The sequence below is a fragment of the Leptosomus discolor genome, chromosome 7 (assembly GCF_034619465.1).
Source record: "Leptosomus discolor isolate bLepDis1 chromosome 7, bLepDis1.hap2, whole genome shotgun sequence".
Taxonomy (NCBI): Eukaryota; Metazoa; Chordata; class Aves; order Leptosomiformes; family Leptosomidae; genus Leptosomus; species Leptosomus discolor.
Genome location: NC_141397.1, coordinates 29246549 through 29270196, shown reverse-complemented (window position 1 = coordinate 29270196; position 23648 = coordinate 29246549). Strand labels below are relative to the sequence as shown.

The 23648-nt window shown below is 38.3% G+C and overlaps 1 protein-coding gene across 1 annotated transcript in view; it reads right to left on the bottom strand.

Moving 5' to 3' along the window:
• POU6F2 (POU class 6 homeobox 2) overlaps window positions 1-22471 on the bottom strand; it is a 315511-nt gene extending 293040 nt beyond the window's left edge. The window contains exon 1 of the mRNA XM_086468248.1: window positions 22367-22471. Within this exon, the coding sequence (XP_086324374.1) occupies window positions 22367-22471 (105 nt within the window). The remainder of the gene's footprint in view (window positions 1-22366) is intronic.
• Window positions 22472-23648: the final 1177 nt, after the last annotated feature.

The following is a 23648-nucleotide window of genomic DNA, read 5'->3' as shown; positions in this document are numbered from 1 at the left end:
CACTCACTCCCATCCCTCCTTTCCTTCTGCCATAACCCAGCAAACAGCATTTCACCTCCCCCAACAGTACCTCTTGGATCCACTTCCCAATAGCTTTGCTTAAACAAAATGCACCCAAGTGACCCTCTTCCCACACCTAACCACCATGCCTAGGTCTGCTCCCACACTCCAGGGGCCCTACTGCCCCAGCCCATGGGGCTGACCCAGGGCCCCACTACATGGTGCCACACAGGTTGCCAGTTCACAAAGTTAGTTAGGGAAAACATACCCAAAGTTCGCTTTGTTTTTTCTAAATGAGACAAAAAACATCATCTGGCTGCAAGAGGCCTGTTGTCAAGCTGCCATCCATACTTCAACAGGTTCCTGACATGAGACAGGAAACAACAACAAAAAAATATATATTTATTCAGCCCCATGAAGTTGAGGTTTTTCTTTTGGGGAGGGAGTTCCCTACAGGTGAATCTGTCACTTGGCAGTATTGTTCACGATCAGACAATATGTTTGGTAATTGTGTCACGCTGCCATCTGAGGTCTCAATTAATCCCACCACAGAGTAAGAGAAAGTTTCACCCATCAGAGCATTTTCTCTGTTACATTGCAATGAGTTGAGCTCAGGGCAGAGGGGTCTGTCTTGGGTTTTGTGTTCATCTTTACAGCAACCATCTTTTAAAGCTATGATGCAACACATCGGTAATAGACTGGAACAGAACCTCTTGGTTGGATGGATTTTTGCTGAGCTTTGAAGGTCTTTGGGAACAATATACATAGTCAATCCTGTAAAAATCACTGAGAACTTGTAATCACTGTCATTTGACAATTAAACATGCATGTATTTATGTCAACTTTATCCTGCTAATACCAGACTTGAAACACATCCCCCACTAAAAGGCGTGAAATTTAATTTGGTCTCATGTGAAGGATGACTACAAAGTCTACATGGACTGGGGTCTCCCACTTAACCTCTCCTCAAAGTGACACATACAGGTGATTAACTAATGAGAAGGGTCTTTACAGAAATTTATTTCAACCTTAAAAACTAAACCCATCCATTTTCAGTTACAACTCAGCTGCTTCTTACCAGACACAAGCTGAACCCTAACTTTTGCTTGCAGCTACACAGTCAAGTAACAACGTGACAAAACATCCAATCCGTAACAGCCACTTTTTTTCGTTGAAAATTCCCATTACATCCTGAGGAGACAGTCAGCAGAGGCCAACACCAAGAAGTAGCAACTGTGCAAGTAGCATTGATGGCAGTGAATGAAGGGAGGAGGAAGATGGCAAAGCATCTTGCTCCACACAGCAGAACGACCACCTGCTCCTGTGGAACCTGGGTCAGAGGCATGCACAGGGTCCCTATACAGGCACAACTTTAATGTGTACCTCATGTTGATGGTGGGACTACTGGAGCTCACTACTGAGGCTCCAGAGCGTCAGCTGGACACAGTTCACGTTTCCCCAAGAGCTTTTTTTCTCCAACTCCACTGGCATAGCACCAGCACCACATCGGTTCCCTTTGAAACTCACAGCTTCTCTACAGATTTCATGTGTGGCACTGGGCAATCCAAGGAGAGCAAAGAGGCTCTGTTTAAGTGATCAAGACTGCCTACATGCATATCAGCACTTCCAGGTCTTCAACTCACATAAGGGTTAAGTGACAGTCAGTACTTGTTCTGTGAAAAAAATCTGATTTCATGGTATTTTTAAAAACTTTTTTTGGAAGGAAGCACATAACCTCACATACCAGATGATTCATTAAAAAATCAAGATAATACTTCATATGAGAAAAAAAATCTTCTGACTATTTGATATAAGTGAATTGTGCTATGAAACACATGTCCTCCTCCTGTGATGGAGGAGAGTTGGAGCATTTCCAGCCCTCAACTTCAGTACACTTCTTAGGATGCTCTTTCTATCAAGGCAAAATTGCAGGCTTTGGAAATTGATTTCTGAGAATTAACCTGCCAGCTAGAATTTCAAAATTAGCTTTTTAAACAATTATTTAACTGCTATATAATGAAAGCCACAGTTCAGATCTCCTAACTTAAGAGTTCAACTGAACAAGTGTTCACTAAGACCTTCCAGTGTAGCTCACAGTTCTTGCCTTCCTTTATAGCACTTGGAGAGAAAACAGGCTTTAGAGCAACGGCCTCAGTCTTTGATGTATAAGTTTTAAGATGCCCAAGTCAGAGCAGATGAATGCCATATGAGAAATCAAGGATCAGAAGACATACAGGCACACATTGAAAGAGTCTAGCCATAGTTATAGGTTGGAGGAGGAAAGTTACTGACTGACAATTACAAGATTCATAAAACACGCAAGCACATCTGAAAAACTGAAAAGTCTTTAAAGTTTTCGCTAAATGATGTAGATGGAGGCATGCCAAGCAATTCTGTACAATTATATATTTTAATGGAAAAGTGCAACATCCCTCCAGTTACCAGAAACATGCTGCAGTTTTATGTTGATTTCCAAGGCTAAAAATTTCAAAATTAAGTCTCTCATTTATGAGATGCTTGTAATGATTTATATTTAAGAAATACTTTTAACAATTTAAAAACCTTTCAGGTAACATTAACTCTACACTAATTCCTAAAAATTGGGCTAAGTGCCAATTCCCATTTGTGCAGCAAGAATCTTTTCATCAGATGAAAACAAACTTCTGAGGGGAAAGGAAAAAAAATACCAAGATGTGTTTAAATCTGATCTTGGAAAGAAGTATCTTTCTCTTCAGAACTACTGAATCAACATATTGAGGTCCAATTATACTATGCTTAGGCAAAGACTGTAAGCATCCTGACATCTGTGTGTCTGGAGGCTTATATACAGCCAGCATCTTATAGAACACACATCTTTTAGTTTGCATAAGTTGTGTAATAGAAACAAATAACAGAAGTAAATCTGTCGGATGTTCTGTAGAAATGAAAGCATCACTTGTGTATATTCCTATATCATGTTTCTGTTTAAGCCAAGCAGATGACGTTTGGACAACTCAACATTGATCCTAAAGGTATACGCAAGTTGATAATGACGATTACACACCTATAACCCAGGGAGGAGGAAGAGAAGACCTGTATGAAGCCTATTGGGGATATTCCCACACTGACCTTGTTGGCCCATTCAGAGGTTAGGACATACTCCAGCATACCCCAAACTTTAAGGGCATGAGGAGCATCACTGACTACAGCAGGGCTCCTCCCATCCAAGCAGGGCTCAAATATTGTGATTAGAACAACATTATTGAAGCAGAACCATTTGAGCTTGACAGTAGGAAAATGTTTGAAGTTTGCTTCCATAGTAACTTTTAAGTATCACAGGGTCCTAACATACACCTATTAATACACACAGGATAATGTGCCTATCAATACTAAAATAGTGCATAAAACATTAAAGTTATGTATTGAATACTGTCGTAAGTGGAACATTTCGTTAATAGGGATCTTGTGTTGAATGTTCACATCACTCCTGAACCAGTGAATTGTTACAATAAAACATAGGTACTGCCACAAAGCAAAATGAAGCAATAAAAAAAAAAAAAAAAGAAGATTCATCCTTGGATGATGGAGTTCTTTAGACCACTGAGAATGAGCATACCTTCAGGTTCTGGAGCAGTTATTTTTTAAGCTTCCTTCATGGTGCATGGGCATGAGTCAATACATAGCTTTTGGAAGGCAGAAATTTCTCCATAATCTCAGTTCACCAAGATTCTTCAGAGCAGATTTAAAATGGGTTTGTCCCCAGCACATACTTTCTGTACCCGTAACTACCACAAGTTCTCCAGGTGGTATCAGTTAATGATTAAATCCCTGTTGATTTTGGTAAAGCCAGTATTTTCACCGTTTTTCCACAGACTTTTGTAAACCATCTTAGCAGAGTTTGTAGCTTGACAGAACAGTAAACTTGGATAAATATCCTGTGGTTTATTTATACAAGTTTCCATTATGCCTTCTTTATGCAGTAAGGTAGCTTTTTCTGCTGATGATTCTCTACAGTTAGTTCATACTTGTTAAGAGTTTACATATTATTTCTACCAAGGCAAAACCAGGAGATCTTCTGAAAGTGGGAGGACTCAGGTAAGCAAAAGTCCTTCATTAGCAAGGTGATTTTCTCAACTGCAGATGCAGAACCCCGCTAAAATAGTGATTAATTCTTTACCTTGGGACATGTCCAAAGCACATTGAATCTTGCCACAAACTTCAATACATTTTTGGATTAGGCCTTAATTGGTATTTACACTCAGTCTGACTGTGCTCATAATAAAGGTCTGTTTAGCAATACTGATAACAGCATGTTTAGCAACAGTACCAGAACCATGTCCATGCGTACAACCTCTGTTCTGAACAAGGTTCTGTATTAAAGTCAATGGGAGTAAATTTGCACGTCATTTTATATTCTAGGTCTACCTCCTTTTGTACAGGAATGGAGTGGGCTATTTTATCAGGTTTTGCTAGAAACCAACAAATACAAAATTAATTAATGCCTATTGCAAATGAAGGTAGCCTAACTGCTATTACCCACCCAAAGTGGAGCTGCAGTACTGGCAAAGCACCCGAGGGAGGACAATCTCTTAGACTGGAAAGAGCACCTGGTAGAAAGACAGAAGTAAGGAAGAGAATAAGTGTTTCAGAAGCCAAATACTACCCCGTGTTTCCAAGCATTCATTAACAACTGATCTATTTTCTAAATGAGAAACATGGTGAAAAAGCAGCCTGCGCAAGTGCAGTGGCAGAGCTACTTCTTCCACTCCTTTTGGCCTATATCAAGGGCAATGGAAATCTCCCACAGAGGACTGCCAATATCCTTCCTGAGCTCCACACTGGAATTGCACTGCTTCAAACTCCACTGATAATGTGTTCTCTACTTCCATATACACACTGCCATGCGAAATCACTCAGCTCAACTACATATTTTTCCATTTCATCTTACAGGTAGCTGAAGGGCTTAGAAGCAGGAGAACGCCGCATTTGTAAAACACTTTGGAATATATAAGTACACTAAAGAGAGATTCTTTAAGAAAGATGCAGACATACTGACATAATATTATCCAAGAATAAAATTCTTTGATGTACAAGTCCTCTACAAGTAGGGAGCGAAAAAACAGTCATAGTGAATGCTAATTTTAGTAAGCCCAACACATTTTCTGTTGAGAAGAAAGCTTGTTAGCAACACTGTAATGCAATACTTGATGCAGCACAGCAAAGGACAGATTCTCAAAATAATTCAGTTTTTGCCTGACTGTGATTCTGTTTAGCCTAACAGGAATTTCGCAAGTGGTAGTATGAGAGTTGAGGTATGAGGGTACACCTGTAAGCCTTAGCTTTCTGATCTTTGCTGCTTAAATGTCAAAACCTTCATCAGGCTGTTGGGAAAAAGAACCCAATATAAAAAAAGATGAATCCTATATCCTTCTATGCACTGGCAGAATAATTATTTCTTTGTTCCTCCTTTTAAAAACAGCTTTCAAAGCTCTTCATTAACATTCTACTCTTCCAGCTGTGGTACACCTTTCCTTTTTGAAGAAAAGATTTCCACCTTTCAAAAAATTCAGTCTTGAAACTGAGTGGGGGTTTTTGTTGGTTTTTTTTTTTTAGACTTTAAACAATAATCCATGGGAAAGCCAGACACTACCAAAACAAAGAAAAATAAATTAAATACTTTTTCCAAATTTGAACTATGTGCTGGAGAACATGCTACATTTTTATCATGGATCTCTGATCTGTATTTCATAACTCCAATTTAGGAAGCAACTCAAAGAAGTTATGATATTTTAACAGTGATTGCCCAAATATTTCCTGACCAACAACTTTTTCCACAGTCTGCAGCTGCTCATAGATGGCCTACACTCCACAATTAGCTTCCCCCAGTGTAACACAGATAAATTCAACTAAATTTTCTCCAACATTCCCCATGCATCTGGTACAGAGAACCTCACCTGCAAAATTAAAACTCAGCAATGCTGTGATCATTCTTAATTCACATTTACTGCCCTTCAACTTCAAAGAAAATTGCAAAGAAATCCAATTATTTTACCTTACATTTGAGAACAATGAAAGGGTTCATTGGTCACTCATTGCAACTAGCGAACAAATACACCAAACCAAGTGTAACATCAAAAAATTACTATGAGGTTTTGTAAAGACTGGCTAAATACATTTTCTCCTTAACTTCTTGTTATTCGTAGCTTCCCAGGATATTCTCTAGGTAAGTGGGTCCCTGCACCTACCTGAGTCTATTCCTGCACCACTTTAAGATATGAACCTCAGCACAGGGCCAGTTAAGACAAGAGGGAAGCTCTTGGCTGAAACTCAGCAGCACCCCTTCTGTTGCACTTACCCAGTTTTCAAAAGATTCCAACACAAGATTTCAGATGAGTACATAGTGCAAACATGACCCTATTACAATCAACAGGATCTTTACTGGTAATTTCATACATACTAGGAGATGTCCCAAAATGAAACAGTATTAGCATAGCAAGATACATAAACAGCACCTGCCACCACATGTATGGTGATACTTACACGAACTGGGAAGAACCAGGAGCAGCAGGAGTCTGGAGCACCCTCAAGACATGGCATTAAAACTGGGCCTGTGTTCATGTGCCTGCAGAGCCAAGCCCATCAGCTGCATGGTCAGCAGCTTCTGTGCCCTGTTGGCTGGGCCTGGCACTGCCTTACCAGCCTGGCACCAGTCACCCAGCAGACCAGGAAGACAGAGACTGGAAACATACTCTGCCTCTCCTTAGGGCACTTGCATGCAGAGAACATTCACATGCCTCTTCTGCTCCCTCAGCCCACCTTCCTCCACTCCCTGTAGACCCTCCCTCTTGGAAAAAAATTTGATCTTAAATCCATGCTCAACCACAAAACAGGATTTTGGCTTTAAAAGGCCCAGAAGGCAGAGGCAGTACACAACACAGAAAACCCTACCTCAGCCTCCCCAGCTCACTCTTTATAGAGCAGGGCCACTGCCCAGAGGCTGGGCTAGTGCCCAGTTGCTCGTAGCTTCCTCCCAGGGAAATACCGGGCCTTAACTGCCCTGAACAGCCACACCTGGGGCCTCTCTCACCCTGCCCATGGCCCCATTTAGCCCAGCAACGCCACAGCTCTGCTGGCCTCCAGCTCCCTGTAGTCCTGCTGTGGGCCCCATGTCCTTGCATGACCTCTTAGCTGACCACTGCCTTGCACGGTGCCCTGGACTTGGCCATCCCTGGCTGCCATCCCAGTCCTGCCCTGCTCAGGTACCATGGGGACAAGCCCCTGGCTGGTGAGGCACAGCTCTACTCCCCAAACCTTAGAGGCAGCAGCTCCTTCACCCCTCCCTGCTTAAAGGTGCTGCTTGATTTCACCCACAGCTGTGTAAATAAATGTCCTTGTGAATTAAAATCCAGCTGGTGTCCTCTACACTGTTTGTATCTTCTGTACAAATTCAAAGGATTATACATATGACTAAGCTTACTCATGACCAAGAAGCTGTAGGGGAAATGCTACAGCTAAAACTCTGGGCCTAAAATTTTTCAGTGTAAGAATTAGAGGAGCTGATGTCACTGCACAGACTCGCAAAACTGAAAGTTATGGAAAAAATAACCTTCATTAGAAAATTTGCTGTATATTTCATGGTTTGTTCCCCACTATATTGTGCAATACTGTCGCAGTTACATGCCTTACAATAATATGACAACCTTGAGCTAAAGAACCAAATTTTGAGTCTCCCTACCTGGCATTTGCTGCCTCTGATGCCAGTAGCAGCTGTCCCTGAGCACAGGGGTACCAACATGGGACTTCATTCATTCAGTGATACAAATACACATCCCAGATACCAATGTGAGCTTGCATATGAAACCCATTCTTATGTGAAGACAAAAAAAATATAATGCATTATTTTAGTAAAACTGAATCAAATAAAGTTCTTATTCTTTTTCTCTGGGATGAAGGGAGATATTTACCAGATGAAATCATGACGGGGGGGATAAAATATCCTAGCCTTACATTTGAGAGAGCTGCAGATGCAGTGAGTGTCCAAGGTGGCATTTACCAAGCAGAAGCCAATCCAAAGCAGAAGGATACTGACCAAAAAAAAAAGTGTCTTTTAGAAAAGTAATTTCAAAAGAGTCAGTAAATCACATTGGGTGGGGATCAGTATCACAGCCAGCATTGCCTCTGCTAACAGAACAGCTCTGCATGTAAGTCACTTTTAAGGGCAGCTTCATAGACTTATTCTTGGTTTTGTAACTTTTATCCAAAATATTATAGGCCCCAGTTTGCCACTGGACAATTTCTATGCCAATCTACCTTCAGTTAAGGCATAAAAATGGAATTTAAGAGATTAACATTCATGGTAGTAACAGCTAATAATTTTGCAACTTACCAATAAATAACAGGAAGGTGATGGGTTCGAGCCCTGGTTTTACGCTTGTCTGAGTTGTTACTGCACCACTACCACAAGCATGCTTTGCTGACGCTTGGTAAGATGGGTCCCTGAACTTGCATCTGAGCAGATGCTGAATGGATAAAGGTGAGGAGAAAGATATAACACGGATGTAGTTTCATTATCCTCAGTCTTCCTGTACACAACTGTTTCACACAGCTCTCTGCCACAGCTTAATCCTGGCTACTGGTCCTAATCTTTCAACCTTTGTGAGTCCTTATTACCACTAGTTCAATATATAAAACTGTAACAAACCTATTAAAAATAACTCTGAAATTTTCAGCCTTAGCAAAACATCTTTTCTCTAGCTGCCATGCTCTCCTTCCACCTTGGATCCCCCCCTTTCTTCTAATCCTGCCTCTTCCACACCCTCCATGTTGACAATTACTCCTTTCCTTTTGCACGTCACTCAGCCCCACATAAGTGGTTCGTACTAGCTACGTATTCCCAGTTCTCCTTTACTATGATGGCATGCTCTGACTAAATCATACATTAGATTATAGTCGCAATTGTAAATAACGCTAAAGAAAAGCTAAGTTTCGGAAAATTATCCCCTCCCATCAGAGATAAAATTGGCATAGTATAGGAATTAAAGTGACTTCAAACTGCTGAAAGTAGCAATTATATCTGTTCAAATGATAATCCAATGTTGTTTCTCCGTAGTAACCTGAAGCTTTTACTTTGCACTAAAGGAACTGTATTAGACACTTGAAGTGGAAAAGCACTTGGCTTTGCAATGCTTCCATTTTTAATGTTGTAAATAACTAATTGAGGCTGTGGAGAATTATGAGCCAATTAACATCTATTGTAGGGGTTTCATGTGTCTGCTTTGTACAAAGACCAGTGCCTATATATATCAAAAAATCTAAATGTCTATCACTGTTCTAGCAAAACTACTGGCAAAGTTGATAGGTTTTGTCTGTTGGAAATAGTAATGACAAGATCTCTGGAAAATTTTTCATTCAAAATTAAAATTCAGCTATGTTAGAACCTCTAATTCTACCATTCATATAAGAAAGAGAAAAAAAGTCCCTATGTTTCAGTTTGGGGGTTTGTAAGCAGAACAGTTGAGTGCTTAATTCAAAGTCACTTTTTCTTTAACTATTATCTTTTTTTTTTAATCTTTAAAAATTATGCAAATCAAACGCACACACACACACACAAACATTTAAAATAAAACAAGACTTTTCTGGAATTTGGCCCAGAATATATATATATATACAGACATCTGTGTGTGTGTATATATATATATATATGTGTGTGGATATGTAGTTGTGTGTATGTATACATACATAAACATTCTGCAATTTCTAGGAATTCAAAAACCATTATATAACAAATAAAATATTCAGAAAGAAATATAATAAAATATTATCTATATTGTCAAATACTATTATGGAAACATAAGTGGAGGTGTGGAAGTCACATTAAAGGAACTTAATCTCCATGGTATATGAAGTTGTTTACATAATTAAAGGGCCTTTTTATACATATTTACAAGGAAAACAAATTATGACTGTACAAATATTTCATTTGAATTATGTGGCTCAACAATACAAATAGCGTTTTTCATATTTGGTGTAAGCAGCTTCACATTTTTTATAAGAAAACTGAGATACTTTGCCAGTGGGATTTGCCAGCAGAAACTTCCAAGCAGAAACTTCCGGAGGGAACCTTCCCACAGGTTTTCTATTTCTGTCTTTATTCCTGGCCAGGTCCAGTCCCCTCTCCATTGCTCCTCTCATCTCAGTTTGCCCATAGATGGGCAAGTCCTCTTCCCTACTGTCACTCACAGTTCCCAGCCACTCTTGGACCCGCTCTTCCCTCAAGTTCCTACTTTTCCTCTCTATCCCTCACCACTGTTTAGTCCTGGTTGACTACTCGTGCACTCATTGTTTCAATCTATACCTATATCTTCCTTGGCTCTTGTCCTGTCTTCATTTGAATCACACCTCTTCATCCTCCATCTCCCCCAGAGGGTGGTCACTAAGTACATAGAAGAGTGAGGGTCCCTGGTGCCACCTCTGCCATTTCCCAAGGCAGGCCAAGTTAGAAGCTAGGCTTTCGAGGAGGGTCAGTTTATTTCTGATATCCCTGAAAGAGGGAAAAAGATATAGGCTTAACTTGGAGCAAGAAAGATTCTTTTTGCCACAAGCAAAACTTTCTAATAGTAGGCGCTGAGACAGGAATAGTTAAATTCAATTAATAGCACAATGATACTGTGGAATAAGTGCTGCTGGAGTTTTTCAGGAAGCACTTAGACAAATACCTGTCAGATGTGATTCAGATAAGCTTATCCTGTCTATGTGCAGATGACTTTCTGAGGTTCCTTTCACACCTTATTTTTTGTGAATCTTTAGGGCATGTAGCTGTTCAGAGTCGCAAAGTAAACATGTGCCAACTACATTTCTTAAAGGCTTGGAACATAATCAAACATGGGTGGATTGTCACAGGACACAGAAGAGACACCTGTGACACAATGCTCCTACTTCTCACCCAATTTAGAGTTTTGCTCTTAAATATAGGGTGCTTCAAAATGAGCAAAACTATCCCATATTTCCCTATCCTTCTCAGGAACCGCCTAAGTATTTTAGCTGAAATTGTCTTCAAAAATATTCAGGAAGAGGTAGCCAACCAGGTGGAAACACTAACAGCAGCAGCAGCAAAGTTCTTAAGATAGGAAATACTGGGCTACTTCAATCATAGAAGGTCCTACAAGCTCTGCCAATGTTTTTCCCTTGGACTCACAAAATGGAGAAGCAAAGAGAGAAATATCTCAGAACTTTCACAGAATCCCTTAAGCTTCCTATGTGGCTGTTTAAAAGGGATTATGAAATAAAATGGAGTAGAAAGCTTCTCAACATTTCAAAGAAAACCCTTGGGTCAACCCCAAAATTGCTATTTTAATATTTTTTCCCATGTCTGACTAAATTTTAGCGTGTTTCCCATTATCATAACTATTATTCTTTGTTTTGCTTCTTCTCTCTGCTGTTTATATTCACCCTTCGACTTGGAGTTCAAGAATTCATCTGACAAGTATAGAAAGAGGGAATTTAACTGACATTAATTCCTATGAATTTTATTTGTTTTCTTTTTCACTAATCCAGGTGCACTAACTGAATAATGCTCTGGAAACATAGATCTTTGTCAAAGGGCACAGTGAGCAACAGTGAAGCCCATGGGGTAAATAAAAAAAGAAAAAATAAAAGAAAAGGGGGAAAAATGAGAGAGAAATCAATTAAGTCTTCTGTTTTAAGCATACTCATTTTAAAACCATAATGCAATTGATTGATTGAGAAAGCAGCCTTTATTTTGTTTTGATTGTGTTGTCAGGTGCAAACTAGTATGGTTTGACTGATGCTCACTTCCCTCCCTTTCATTGCTGCTAGCAAAGGTATGGATGTGGCCAATGAAACAGGATTTGGCCCTTTCACCTTCTCTGTTTCTCAGTTCAGAATGGATGTTAATGAAACCCAATTTGCAGCTAAATAAGGCTTAGTCCTTCCTCTTTTTCCCCAGTCTGATTTCTCCCTATCTCTTTTTCATTTCCATCTGAAAAAATGGAAATTCCAGTCCATCTATTTGGGCCTGATTCCCATTTACACTATGGTGGTTTTCTACCCTCCTGGAAATACAAGAGAGCTTTGAAGTACACATAAATAAATTACTCTTACACCCATTTTACAGCTGGTTTATACTACCAGATGGTATAAAGAAGTCTCAGTATAAAGTAGAATCAGGCGCCTATCTCCAGGGGCTGAGCTTCTCAAAAAAGAAAAATAACCAAACACAAGCATTAAAAAAAATGAAACCATAATAGCTATTTTTAATAAGATTTCTCTTTTCAGGTGCCAATTTCAGTCTTGGTTTCTCCAGAATTAAGGGAAATAACATGAGAAGTTTTACAGTTTGCTTTTCAGGACTGATTGGAAAAAAAAAAAAAAAAAGAGCCATTTGGGTACAGTATAATTAATGTCAGACAGGATGGAGCACGAGCACACTGGGCTCAAGTTTACTGTCCTCCTTTTTTTCTTGCTCTGCCTTCTTGCTGGTTAGCTTGGGAGTCATATCACACAGTCCATAATTAATCAAGCATTGTAGACTACACTAGGAAATTTGCTCATGTAAGGGTTTCTGAATCTGACGGAACAAGCTTAAAAGCTGCTGGTGATGTTTACCCAAATGTAACTCTGTTCAGCTCCACAGAGCTACTTGTGACAAAACCTGGTAAGCACCACATCAAAAAAAGTCCCCAAGAACACATCCTGAACATACTCATTTTTAACATCTGTTTGAGGTTCAGTGTGCTTTTATTTCCTCAGGGAAATACAAGGATACTTAGCAGGTTTTTTTTTAATTTAGAGAGTAACTGAAATTCGCCTACATATCCTAATAAGTGTCTGTTGTATCAGAAATGAATGACATCATGATAGCAGTGATGTAAAAAGAATTCTCAACACACTGGCCAGATTAAAAGCACAGATACTTGTGCAGTTCTTAATTCAATAAAATGCTCTGGTACTTCATGGTCAGAACGAAATACTCCTTTGGCAGCATGTGTTTCTACTGTGTCCTTCATGAAAGAGTCAAAGGGTACTTTGCAATCCAATCCAATGCCGGATATAACCTTTTAAATAAATAAACTGTGGTTTAAGGATTTAGAAAGCACTAGATCAAAGAATGTAATCTTTGAGATCTAATAACTACAGTGATGGGTCTAGCATAAGGACATGAGCAGAATAGAACAAAGGTTTGCTGAATACCCACAGTGCCTCTTAGGTTAAAATTCATTACACAGTTGCTCTAAATCCCTAGTTAGAGGGCAAGCCTCAATTTCTCCTCTTGCTAAAAATCCAGCATTAACTTAAAAAATGAACAGAAACAAACATATTCAGGGGAAGAAACTCCAGTCTTCAGCCGTTTTTTTTGGTTGTTTGTCTATTCAAAATCCATCCAGGCCTTATTTTCCAAACACCTGCCAATGAGTCCATTGCTCACCCCTCCATGATTTCAGATGCAGCCTCCAGGTTTTAGCCTGCACCCAGCCCACCCCCCAGACTCTTACTCTCCAGGATTAACTGAGTGGAGTTGGAGAACTGGCTTATGTTTTTCAGCTGTACGTGCCTGTATCCTGTTGAGGCCAGGTGAGATCCAAGCCTTTAGCATCACATAGTCTAACGCACAGTACAGTGCTTGTATGAGCTTTCCCAGTAAGTCTGTGGGGATACTTTTGGATGTGCCTAAATGGTTTCATGATCACCCTTCAAATAAGCAACAGCACTAAAACAAACAAACAGATAGCTGCATTCAAAGACACTTCAAACCCTCACATGCTGTTTTACAGCACTTCAGTTTGTCTTCTGTCAGGCTTTGAACTTGTGAGCTGGGCTTCCCAACTTGCACACACAAGTTTTCTTGCCTACTTTGGTGAGAAGCTGGAGCAGCTGGAGAATATTGCATCCAGACTTCTGGGAAAATCTTATCTTTCTTTATTTCCCACCATGGACATTACATCACACAAACCATCACTTCTGCCTACTGTTCAACCAGCATCTTGTCAAATCTGGCTGCAAGATTAAGCTTCCCCAATTCTGAATTCAATATTGCAACCCTAAGCATATAAGAACCAAGCAGAAACATTCTGGGTTTTTGGGGTTGTTTTTTTCCTCTTAATGGACAAAATTGTTTCAGCTCCGAGATCACAGTTTACCCTGCCTATAATGATAAATCATCATGAATGACACTAAGTGAAACGAGTTTGATGTTCTCTGCTTTATTCTTCTACATTAGAAGCCACTTCTACATTTGCCACAACTTTCAACCTTTCTGCCAAAAGTCTGGGAGCTACTTGCTTGCAGATATCACTTCTGCTTTGTATAATCCATTTGAAGAATGTGAAGCATGTTTTGTACACAGAAACGGACGGGCACAGTGAAAGGAAGGTGAGATGGCCAGGAATCCTGCAGTAGCTGTTTGTTTCCTAGAGCAGCATTAATTGCCCTTTATTCCCGCTTACTTTATTTCTGTTTAAACAGAACAATTTTCACAGGAAACCTTTCAAATTTTCCTTTACGAACAATGTCTGAGCAGGAAAAAAAATATCAAATAAATTTCCGTCTGTGTGCTTCAGGGCCTAATCCTGCCTTCAAAAAGACTGAAAACATTCAGGTCTTGCTGGAAGAGTCCTGCCTGTGGGAAACCCAGGACCCTGGAAGCATTCAGCACTTGGCAGCATCTGGTTCCAGTACCAACCGCTATAGCCATCATGACAGTATCCCAGAACTGCCAGACTTAAATGTTATTAGTTACTTGCATCTTTAGCCCTTTTTTATTTTTAAAGCTGGATTCAGTAACAATGAGGCACAGTTCTCTCTTGTTATAAATTAAAAATAATCACTGCCTTTAGTGTTATACTATGAATAAATGGAAGCTGATGCTAGTTTGCCATTGACAGGAGACAATGTTATTTTAAGTCATAAGCTTGAAATAAGGATATGAAATGTTTTAGTTATTAATATTGTTGCTTCAGTCTTAGTCTATATTGCAAATTTATATATTTTTTTTAATTTATTTATTCCCTCCCCCCAAAAAAGTTTCCAGATTTAAAAACAAACAAACAAAACAACCCAGACTTTTTATTCTGGTAAAACTCTTCCATGCTTCATTGCACATGAAACATGAGCAAAGTAAAAGCTGAGTTAGACCTTCAGAAGTTGGCTCAGTGAGTAGAAAAGCAGTTAGAGATATAAACAGTTTAGTGAAAAGGACAACATTCTGATACAGAACTATCTCTTATGTCTAACAGCAGCTGTTGTGTAATTCTATTAACATGACTTTCACTAAAAACCTCATGCTCTGTTATTTTCTATTGCCTGGAACTCTTGTTTCCATAGCAGGGGGTGACTAGAAAACCACTTTTGTCTTTTACTGTTGCCCTTGTAATATTTCCTTTTTGGAAGTGCCATTACACAGCTGGATTGTGTCTTCTAAACACACACAAGCCCAAGATCCTTGAAAATGACAGAAACTTATAAAATAAAATTTACTTGATGGAATCAGTGACTGAAGTAGCTTGAAGTTTCTTTCTAACCTTTTTTTTTTTTTTTTTCCTTTTGCTTAAGAATCTGTTTCTCTTAACAATGCCCTTCCCCATGTGTGGGTTCAGAGTCCCATCATGGAAAGAGTTACCTATGGGAACAGATCTTATTTGGCAAGTAGTTTAGGTAACACTCACTGGAAATATCACAGGACCAAACTCTTGCAAGTTACATTTTGCAGCACTGCTTATTAAATTATTTGATTTCTTTTATAGTAAGGTGGTACAGAAAAGCCCATCAAGACAAGACCCATCTGTTTTGACCAGAACAGCTATCTGTGTCCTACCCTGTAATTCCCCATTCACATGAGCAAAGGGCAGGACAGCTGTGCAACTACACCAGAGGGCAAGAGCTGTTTCTGAGGCTCTCATCTCTGAAACACATTTCCTCAAATTTAAGTATACACATCAGTGTTAAAGACATCAATTGCTATTACCTTTGTGAGTAAAAGGAAGACTACACATAAAATTTTGTTGGACCCAGTTTTGCTATAACATAGTATGGCATATACAAATTGTATAACTTAGATCCAAAAGCCAGGCTTATTAGTAAGTACAAAATCTATTCTAAACAGCTTAAGAAAATTTGATTTATATCATTCACCATGAACGGATGGCTTGGAATAAAGATTTTTGTGTCCCCTGTCATCATCCCCCACCCCCATCCCTTTTTTTTTCTCCACTTTCTCCCACCACCACTTTTAAAAATGGCTAGAAATTTAGAACACAGTCTCTTGATCTTCAAAATTTTCTTTTGATCTAACAGTTAGATAAAGCTCTCCTATGGAACAGCACTACCAGTCAACAAAGAATCAGCAGCAAATATCAACAACTAATCTTTCTCTTTTGAAGAAACAGTCCTACATATCACAGAGGTTTCAAAGCCAACGATAAAACAAAAACCTTGAAGCTATAGTCCATTTACCTGTAGCCCTGACATCCTCAAACAACAGAAATGTTTAAGACCCTTGAATTACTATCTTTAATCCTAATAGTCAATTCTAATTATAAAAATTTGCATAGCAATTATTTAGCTAGCATTTAAACCAGACTTGTTGTATTTATTAGCAATGACAGGTACTCAATAGGCAAGTTGGACCAGATCCTGCAGTGTTATTTACATGCCAAGTCCCACTGAGTTCAGTACTGTATGTGCACCTGAAGATCTAGCAGCTGCAGAATTCTTATATAGGCTTAAGTGGTTTTGCTGACCAACTTTTAAGCACGTGTTTAAGTCCTGTTAACTTTAATGAGAGATAAACACATATATTCAGAAATGACTGATCTGAGGTTCTTCCTGCCATATGTACAATTTCAGAGTAAGAAGCAGCATTATAAGCAAATGCCACAGAGAGATGTAAATCATGGGAAAAAAGAATATTTTGCCAACTCCTCATCTAGTGTTGAAAATGCTATATACAATTTGTCTTCGATTGTCCTTTTATTTTCTTCCATTTGAGTTGCAGTTCAGATCAGAGAAGAAAAATAAAAGTCTTGTTACAGCTACAGGTCAGCGTAAGATAAGAGGCTCAGCACAGTCACTTCTATGTACTGTACATACAAAAGTGGCCCAGATTGGTATTTAGTTTATCAGTCTACAATCTAGGAAACACAGCGGAGGTACTTGAATGTAAATGCATTGCCAAAAGATAAAAATCTACATTGCTGGTCGAGTGTCACTTGCCCAGCAATTTAAAGGTCATCTGACATACTTTATTTTTCTCTTACAATTAGAGTGAATATACACAGAGTGTAAATCACAGCTTTTTAAAAATTTGACCTCTTAATTGGTCTGACCCACAAACTTACACATGAGACCATAGAGTAGCATAGAACGGAAAAGAATAAAGAAATTTGATAAGAAAAAATGACTAAAGAAGTTTTTAGAGGGCTGATTTCAATTAAAACCTGATTTTGGTGTGAAAGCAAGAAAAATGTTTTTATGCATGAATGAAAATTGTAAAAATCCATCTTTTCTGGTGCAAAACCAAAAGTCAACAGAGAAATGCATTCTTTTGCTGGAATCCAGGCCTAGGACCAAAGAATTTACATATATTAAATTAACGAGATCCAAACTCCTCTACAACAAATATTTATACAGTAAAATATTACAGCCACATTCCTGCATCTCCTTACGATAATAATTCTTAAGGACACCGTATACTAGAGAGCGTATAAAACAGTGGGTTTCTGCAGAGATGGAATGCTTCATTATCAGAGTACCAGCTTATTCATAAATATTAAAAAATATGTTTTTGAAGTTTTTCAAACATGATTCTTATTGTTTACATTGTCTCTCTACTACTGAAAACAACAGTCAGTGTGTACCTGTCCATAAGTCTCTCTCTCACAGCCTCGAACTGCAGAAAACAACTACTGGTGACTGTAAAGGACAACAATGTCTGTGCTGGACATACAGTAGGCAGACAAGGGGACAAGTAGTCTGACCTTACTTATGCAAGTAGTCACACTTACAGTGATGGGTCTAATTCTTGCTAGAAAGAACAGGATTCTTCCCGAACTGCAGACAAGAGGGCACAATTCCTTGCTGTATTATAGAAGTGGGTCTTAAACTAATGTGTAAGATGGTTCTTTTCTGTTTGTATACATTATAAGCACTTCTGTATATTAGATTAGAGATGTAAACAAGTATTCCAAGAGAAAACGACCTTCCCTACTACAACAAGAAGAATCACTTAAAGATTGCTTAAGACAAATTAACATCATAAATCTGATCTTCATTTGGTAAAAATTAAACTCCTGGATATATATTGATCTGCATTGCAAAACAACACTGACAACAGATCAAACTTCTGAAAAGTGACCCATGAGTTATGGAAGTGAATGGCTTCTCCAAAACATTTATCCCCCTGCTCTATTGTCTTTAATTGTGGGGAAAAACACAAAACAACTTAAAAAAAAAAAATCAACAAACTAAAACACAAGACAGGAAGACCCACCTTGGCTGCAGCAATAGATCAGTATTGGGCTTCAGAGCAGAACTCTACGGGAAAAGAGCACATGTTTACCCTTGCATAAATAGCCTTTACTGGATGATGAGCTCACATGGAGGATACCATTGAAATATAGAAAATAAACATGGTTAATGTGAGGGAAGAGAACTCAAACATGGCAATAATAACTGCAAACACCTGCTTATTTGAAGAAGAATGTTACCTAATTTACTTTCTCTCAGTTTACAGAGATCTAATTTAAGCTGCCCCCCTCCCCTTCCCCTTTTACTATATTCGCAAAAACAAGTGAACACAGAAATGTGCAGCCAGCCTGGGCCCTCAGGCCGGTGGATCAAGATGGCAGGCTGGCCCAGGCTCCCCCGGGGATAGCAGAGCCAGAAGGGTGATTGGACACAGTGACCTGTCTGCATGAGATGAGACAAAAACAGGAGGGCTGTAATGCTGATGAACTAACCTGTCACTCACAAGCTCAGGTCTGGGGAAAAAAAGAAAAAAAAAAAGGAAAAAAAAAAAAGATGGGAAAAAAAAAAAATAAGAGAAAGGTACAGTACAGATTGTAGAAAGCATACAAGGTAGAGAAAATACAGCATAATTGGAATAATTAGATGATGCATTTAATTACTTGTTCATTTAGATGGGCTCAGGATATATAAGGAATATGGCATAAAAATCCAGCTAATAGTTTCTATAAGAGCAGAACACATTTGAAGAAATAACGGGTATTGTGGTTCAGCGTGCAAGGAAGGATGCTACAGACTATTGCTGACAGGGATTGGAGTTTCATTCCAAACACTCCAGTTATGAATCAAAATCACAATGAGCAATGAGCTTCTAGATCTTGACATGCTAGGCAAGGAGGCTGTTCTTCAGAGTACTTGGCTGTTTTATTGCTTGCTTGGGGGAGGAAAAATCCAGAGGGAAGTTATACAAGCACCCAGTGCTAGGTAATGGTCAGGACTGTAGCACTCTGCCTACCATTGCCTTCACCAGTGGGAGCCACTGTGGGCACTGGTTTGGAGACAGATGAAATCAAGAATATAATAAAAAGTGGAAAATGCATTTAATGATGAACAAGTACTTGGTATTGAAAATGCCTTTAAATCAGCATGCTCCTGCTATTACTTTCATGTCATACACAGCCTAGTGTTTGAACTACAAGTAACTGCTGGTGTTTCTAATCTCCGTTGGAGCAGAGATATGCATGTATAGTTTGGATTTTTAATTAGGCAAGTTCACACTCCATTAGCAGCAAACAAGATTGAATTTAAAGCTACATCTACAAGACTAGTCAAAACAAAATTTAGTTCTTACTGCTGGAGAAAAACACAATTCTGAAATAAAAAGGCGAAATGATAAACGTTTATTTAAGTTTTTGCTTTTGGAGGTTTGAAAGTTAACAAAGACTCTTAAGAACTTTTTCTAAGATAATAGTGTTGGGAAATTAATGTCTCTTCTAAAATACACACACAGCAAATATGCAAATCTTTATTATTTATCAATATTATTTATCAATACTAAATATAAACTTACAGTGTAGAAAGATTTTATGGCACAGGGTTTGCCTTTTGATAGTAACTTTCTCTTGTCAGCTGAGTATTAGAGTTTGTAAAGTCTATTCCTATTTTCAGCAATGTGTGGTAATTATACTGATTGCTCCATGCTTCCCAAGTCTTAATGAACTCTTTTATTATGCAACTAGAAAATACATCTTTTTTTAATCAGAAAAAAGTATTTTTAAACTTTTTGTTCTCTCTTCACATGTAGCTAATAACAACCAAACACTGGAAAATTAATTGAACCAAAAACATACTTGAAAATTTTGTGGATTCTTTGAACACATTTGGTTGTGCACACTTAAACATGATACGTAAATACACACAAATCCAGATATAAAAAAAATGTTTGCAAAACCTAACACGTTACGTTGCACAATAAAAATATCAGTAAATTCTGACATAAACCCCCCACGGAAGTTAGTCACTTAAAATAGCTAAATGTATTTTTCTTTGAAGTCCATGCCCTTGGTATTGATTTTTAGGAAATGAAATACACTAACACACGATATAAGCATTTTTCCAGACATTCACTGAACTTTTTTTTTTTTTAATTGATGAAATATGGAATGTTACACATAGAAAAAAAAAACATGCTCCTACCCTTTTCAGCCTCGAAACCACTTTCTGAGAACTAGCAAGCTTTAAACATAAAATAGCTAACTTACACTCTCTTACATGCCAAAGCAAAAGTTACATTAAATAGATATTACAATCTTTGAGATTTATCACAGTTTCAAGGTACATTTTCTGTCAAGTGTACTTGCTCAAAACATTGCCATTGTATCTGCCTTAGAATCATTATATATATTTCTTTAAGACTGAACAAGTTTATACAAAAAGGTAGTTAACCCACTTTAAAATATATATTTTCACACAATGTAATACTGGGAAATACGCCCCACTTTTTAGGTATAAGCCAGCCTAATAGATAGCTGCTAATGTTCGGGGGATTTTTAATAAAAAATGTGTCTTCTATTTTTAAAATATTTAAAGCAATAAAAGTCTGTGGTAAACATGGTATTACATATTTGACATTTTCCACCCAGAAATGCATTACTGTGTACGATGGTATTAATAAAGCATGTGCTTTCAGGGACTTCTGTGCTTTGCCGTAATTTAGTTGAAAACAGTGTGTAGGATGCATATTTTTCCACCATTGTATCAACATATAGGAAACACAAATACTATGTCATCACCTCAGCAGCATGCGTTCACTACACTGGAAACATATGCAAAAAACCACAAACTTTTGAGAGTTCAAAAAATAACCTTTGCCAGAGACTGATTTACAAGTCAGTGGTTAATGAGAAAGTGTTGAGCACTTAAAATTTTGTTCAAAAAAGAAAAACAGATACCCTCATCTGACTCTGGCTGCATTCATAGGAAAACAGCCCTCTCTGTACATCAGGACAAAATAATTCAATTTCTTTCCCCACTTCAGGTTATTATTTGAAGCAAATGAAAAGACAATGATTCTTCTCTCTTCTGACTAAAGCTCGAAACACCACAGTTAAAATACACAGATAAAACCTACAGACTTATCAGAAATCAGAAAACAGAAAGACTCACTGACCCATTTGGAAGACAAAGACGACAAAACGGAAAAGCTCTAAAAATCAGCTTGTGAGGCCTTTGAGAGATATTCTTCTGGCATTTCATCACAGCAGCCCCAGACCAGTTCACTTCCCTGGATACAGGGAGGGAGAACTAAATAGAGCTGTTTATTAAAGCTGTTGTGCTGGATTGCATTAGGAAGCACGAGCAGACCACCTGGACCTTTCAGATTGTGGCAGTGTTTAATTTGCAGGCTGCCCCTCTGCAGCAGCAAAGACTACTACATTTACCAAGCTCAATCACACATTATCTGGGTTAGGAGTAAAAGAAGAAAAAAGAAAAAAAAGAATACACAGACTGTAGTAGAGGAAAACAGTCAATATAGAAATAATGAACAGCATTAGAAATAGAAAGCGACTCCCCAGCAAACATAACACTTTCACTCCTCAGTTCTTCTACTTCAGCACATTTAAACAAAATACAACAGCATATTAATAAATAGATTGATTTGGCAAAGCTCAGACTAAATTATAAACCGGATTTATTGGAAGAAAAGCATGGTATTTTAGGTTTAACTAGTGATTCCCTGGCCACATTATTGTGGTTCTTTTGCCTTTCTTACTTTCAGTACTACACTTGCTGGTAGCTGAAGATACAGATAGAAAGATGGTACTGTAAATATGAATTATGTGAATCATATGGTTAGACCCTTGTGGAAAAAAAAAATAAAAGGGGAGTTGAGAAATGGCTGACTCCATACCTGACCAATTACAGCTTGCATGGTCCCTGTGTCCTGCTGAGCTGAAAGATCGCAATCCATCATATGTAGTCTTTGAAAAGGAGAATGGGGGTTTCTGGCATGCATCTGTCAATCAACTTCTGCACTCACAACCATCACCAAAAGCAAGGGAAAAAAAGTCAAGCTGCTCCACCAAATAGGATGAAACAGTCATGTGACCTTCAGCACACTCACACACATACATACTTCCATAGAACGTATGAATTTTCTGCAGATATGAAATGACATTGACAAATACCCAATACCAAGTAAATAAAGTGAGACAAAAAGCTACTCACCAAAGACAAAACACTTGCTGTAATCTTCAGCCTAAAGATTTAATAAACCTAAAACGTATTTTAAACCAAGGCTTTTCTTTTGAGCCTAAACTTTTCTGATAAGGTGATATAATTTTATATATGCAGACAGTGGTCAGAACTTTAACCCCTTGCGTTCTCTCGCAGCCTCTATTTTTATTCCCCTCTTTGTACTTCTACTTTATGTCTGTCTGAGTTTCTGATTAATTTTTTTCTTTAAGTTTCTTTTGTGTCAAAGTGAAGAGGCTTGCATCGCCTTTTTTGGATGTGTGCAAATTATGAGAACTTGATAGAAGAAAATAGCTAACTGTTAAAAAAGGAGCACGGGGTGAGAAAACTATGTCTGTACTCAAAATCCAAAATGTGCCTCACTGCTTTACTCTGCCAGAAGTCAAATGTTTCCTTTATTGAAAATATATATTTAAGTATTAGCTTATGCGAGCTGTGATGAGCACTCAAAATATAAAATATTCAGACTATGTAAATCCTACTTACGGAATCCTTTCTGTTTTGAAGGTTAGCAGAGTTTTGGTTCATTCACTGCTCCACTGAACTGACATAAAATGTTGTTACTTATGAAGGCAAACATTACCATTTTTTCTAATGGAAGCAGTTTGTTTCATATATCTTCCCCTCTGAGTTAAGATTTGCAGGAATTTCCAAGACTATTTTTTCTTCTTGTCAAAATGTATCAGCCACTTGTCTCCAAAAACTGAGTGTCGTGAAAAACACGCTGTAGCATTGATTGCTGATAGGTTATTGGCCAGTGATTGCTGAAGGGTGACATTAATGTAACCCGGTAGCACTTTAACCCTTTGAAGATCAATATAGTCGTCTGGCGATATAGTGGAATAGCAGCCCGGATCATTTTTGCTGTATTACAGCTTCATATAAATATTAGTGCATCTTTCTGCCCTCCTAAAATCGCATTTCTGTTACCAGTAAAA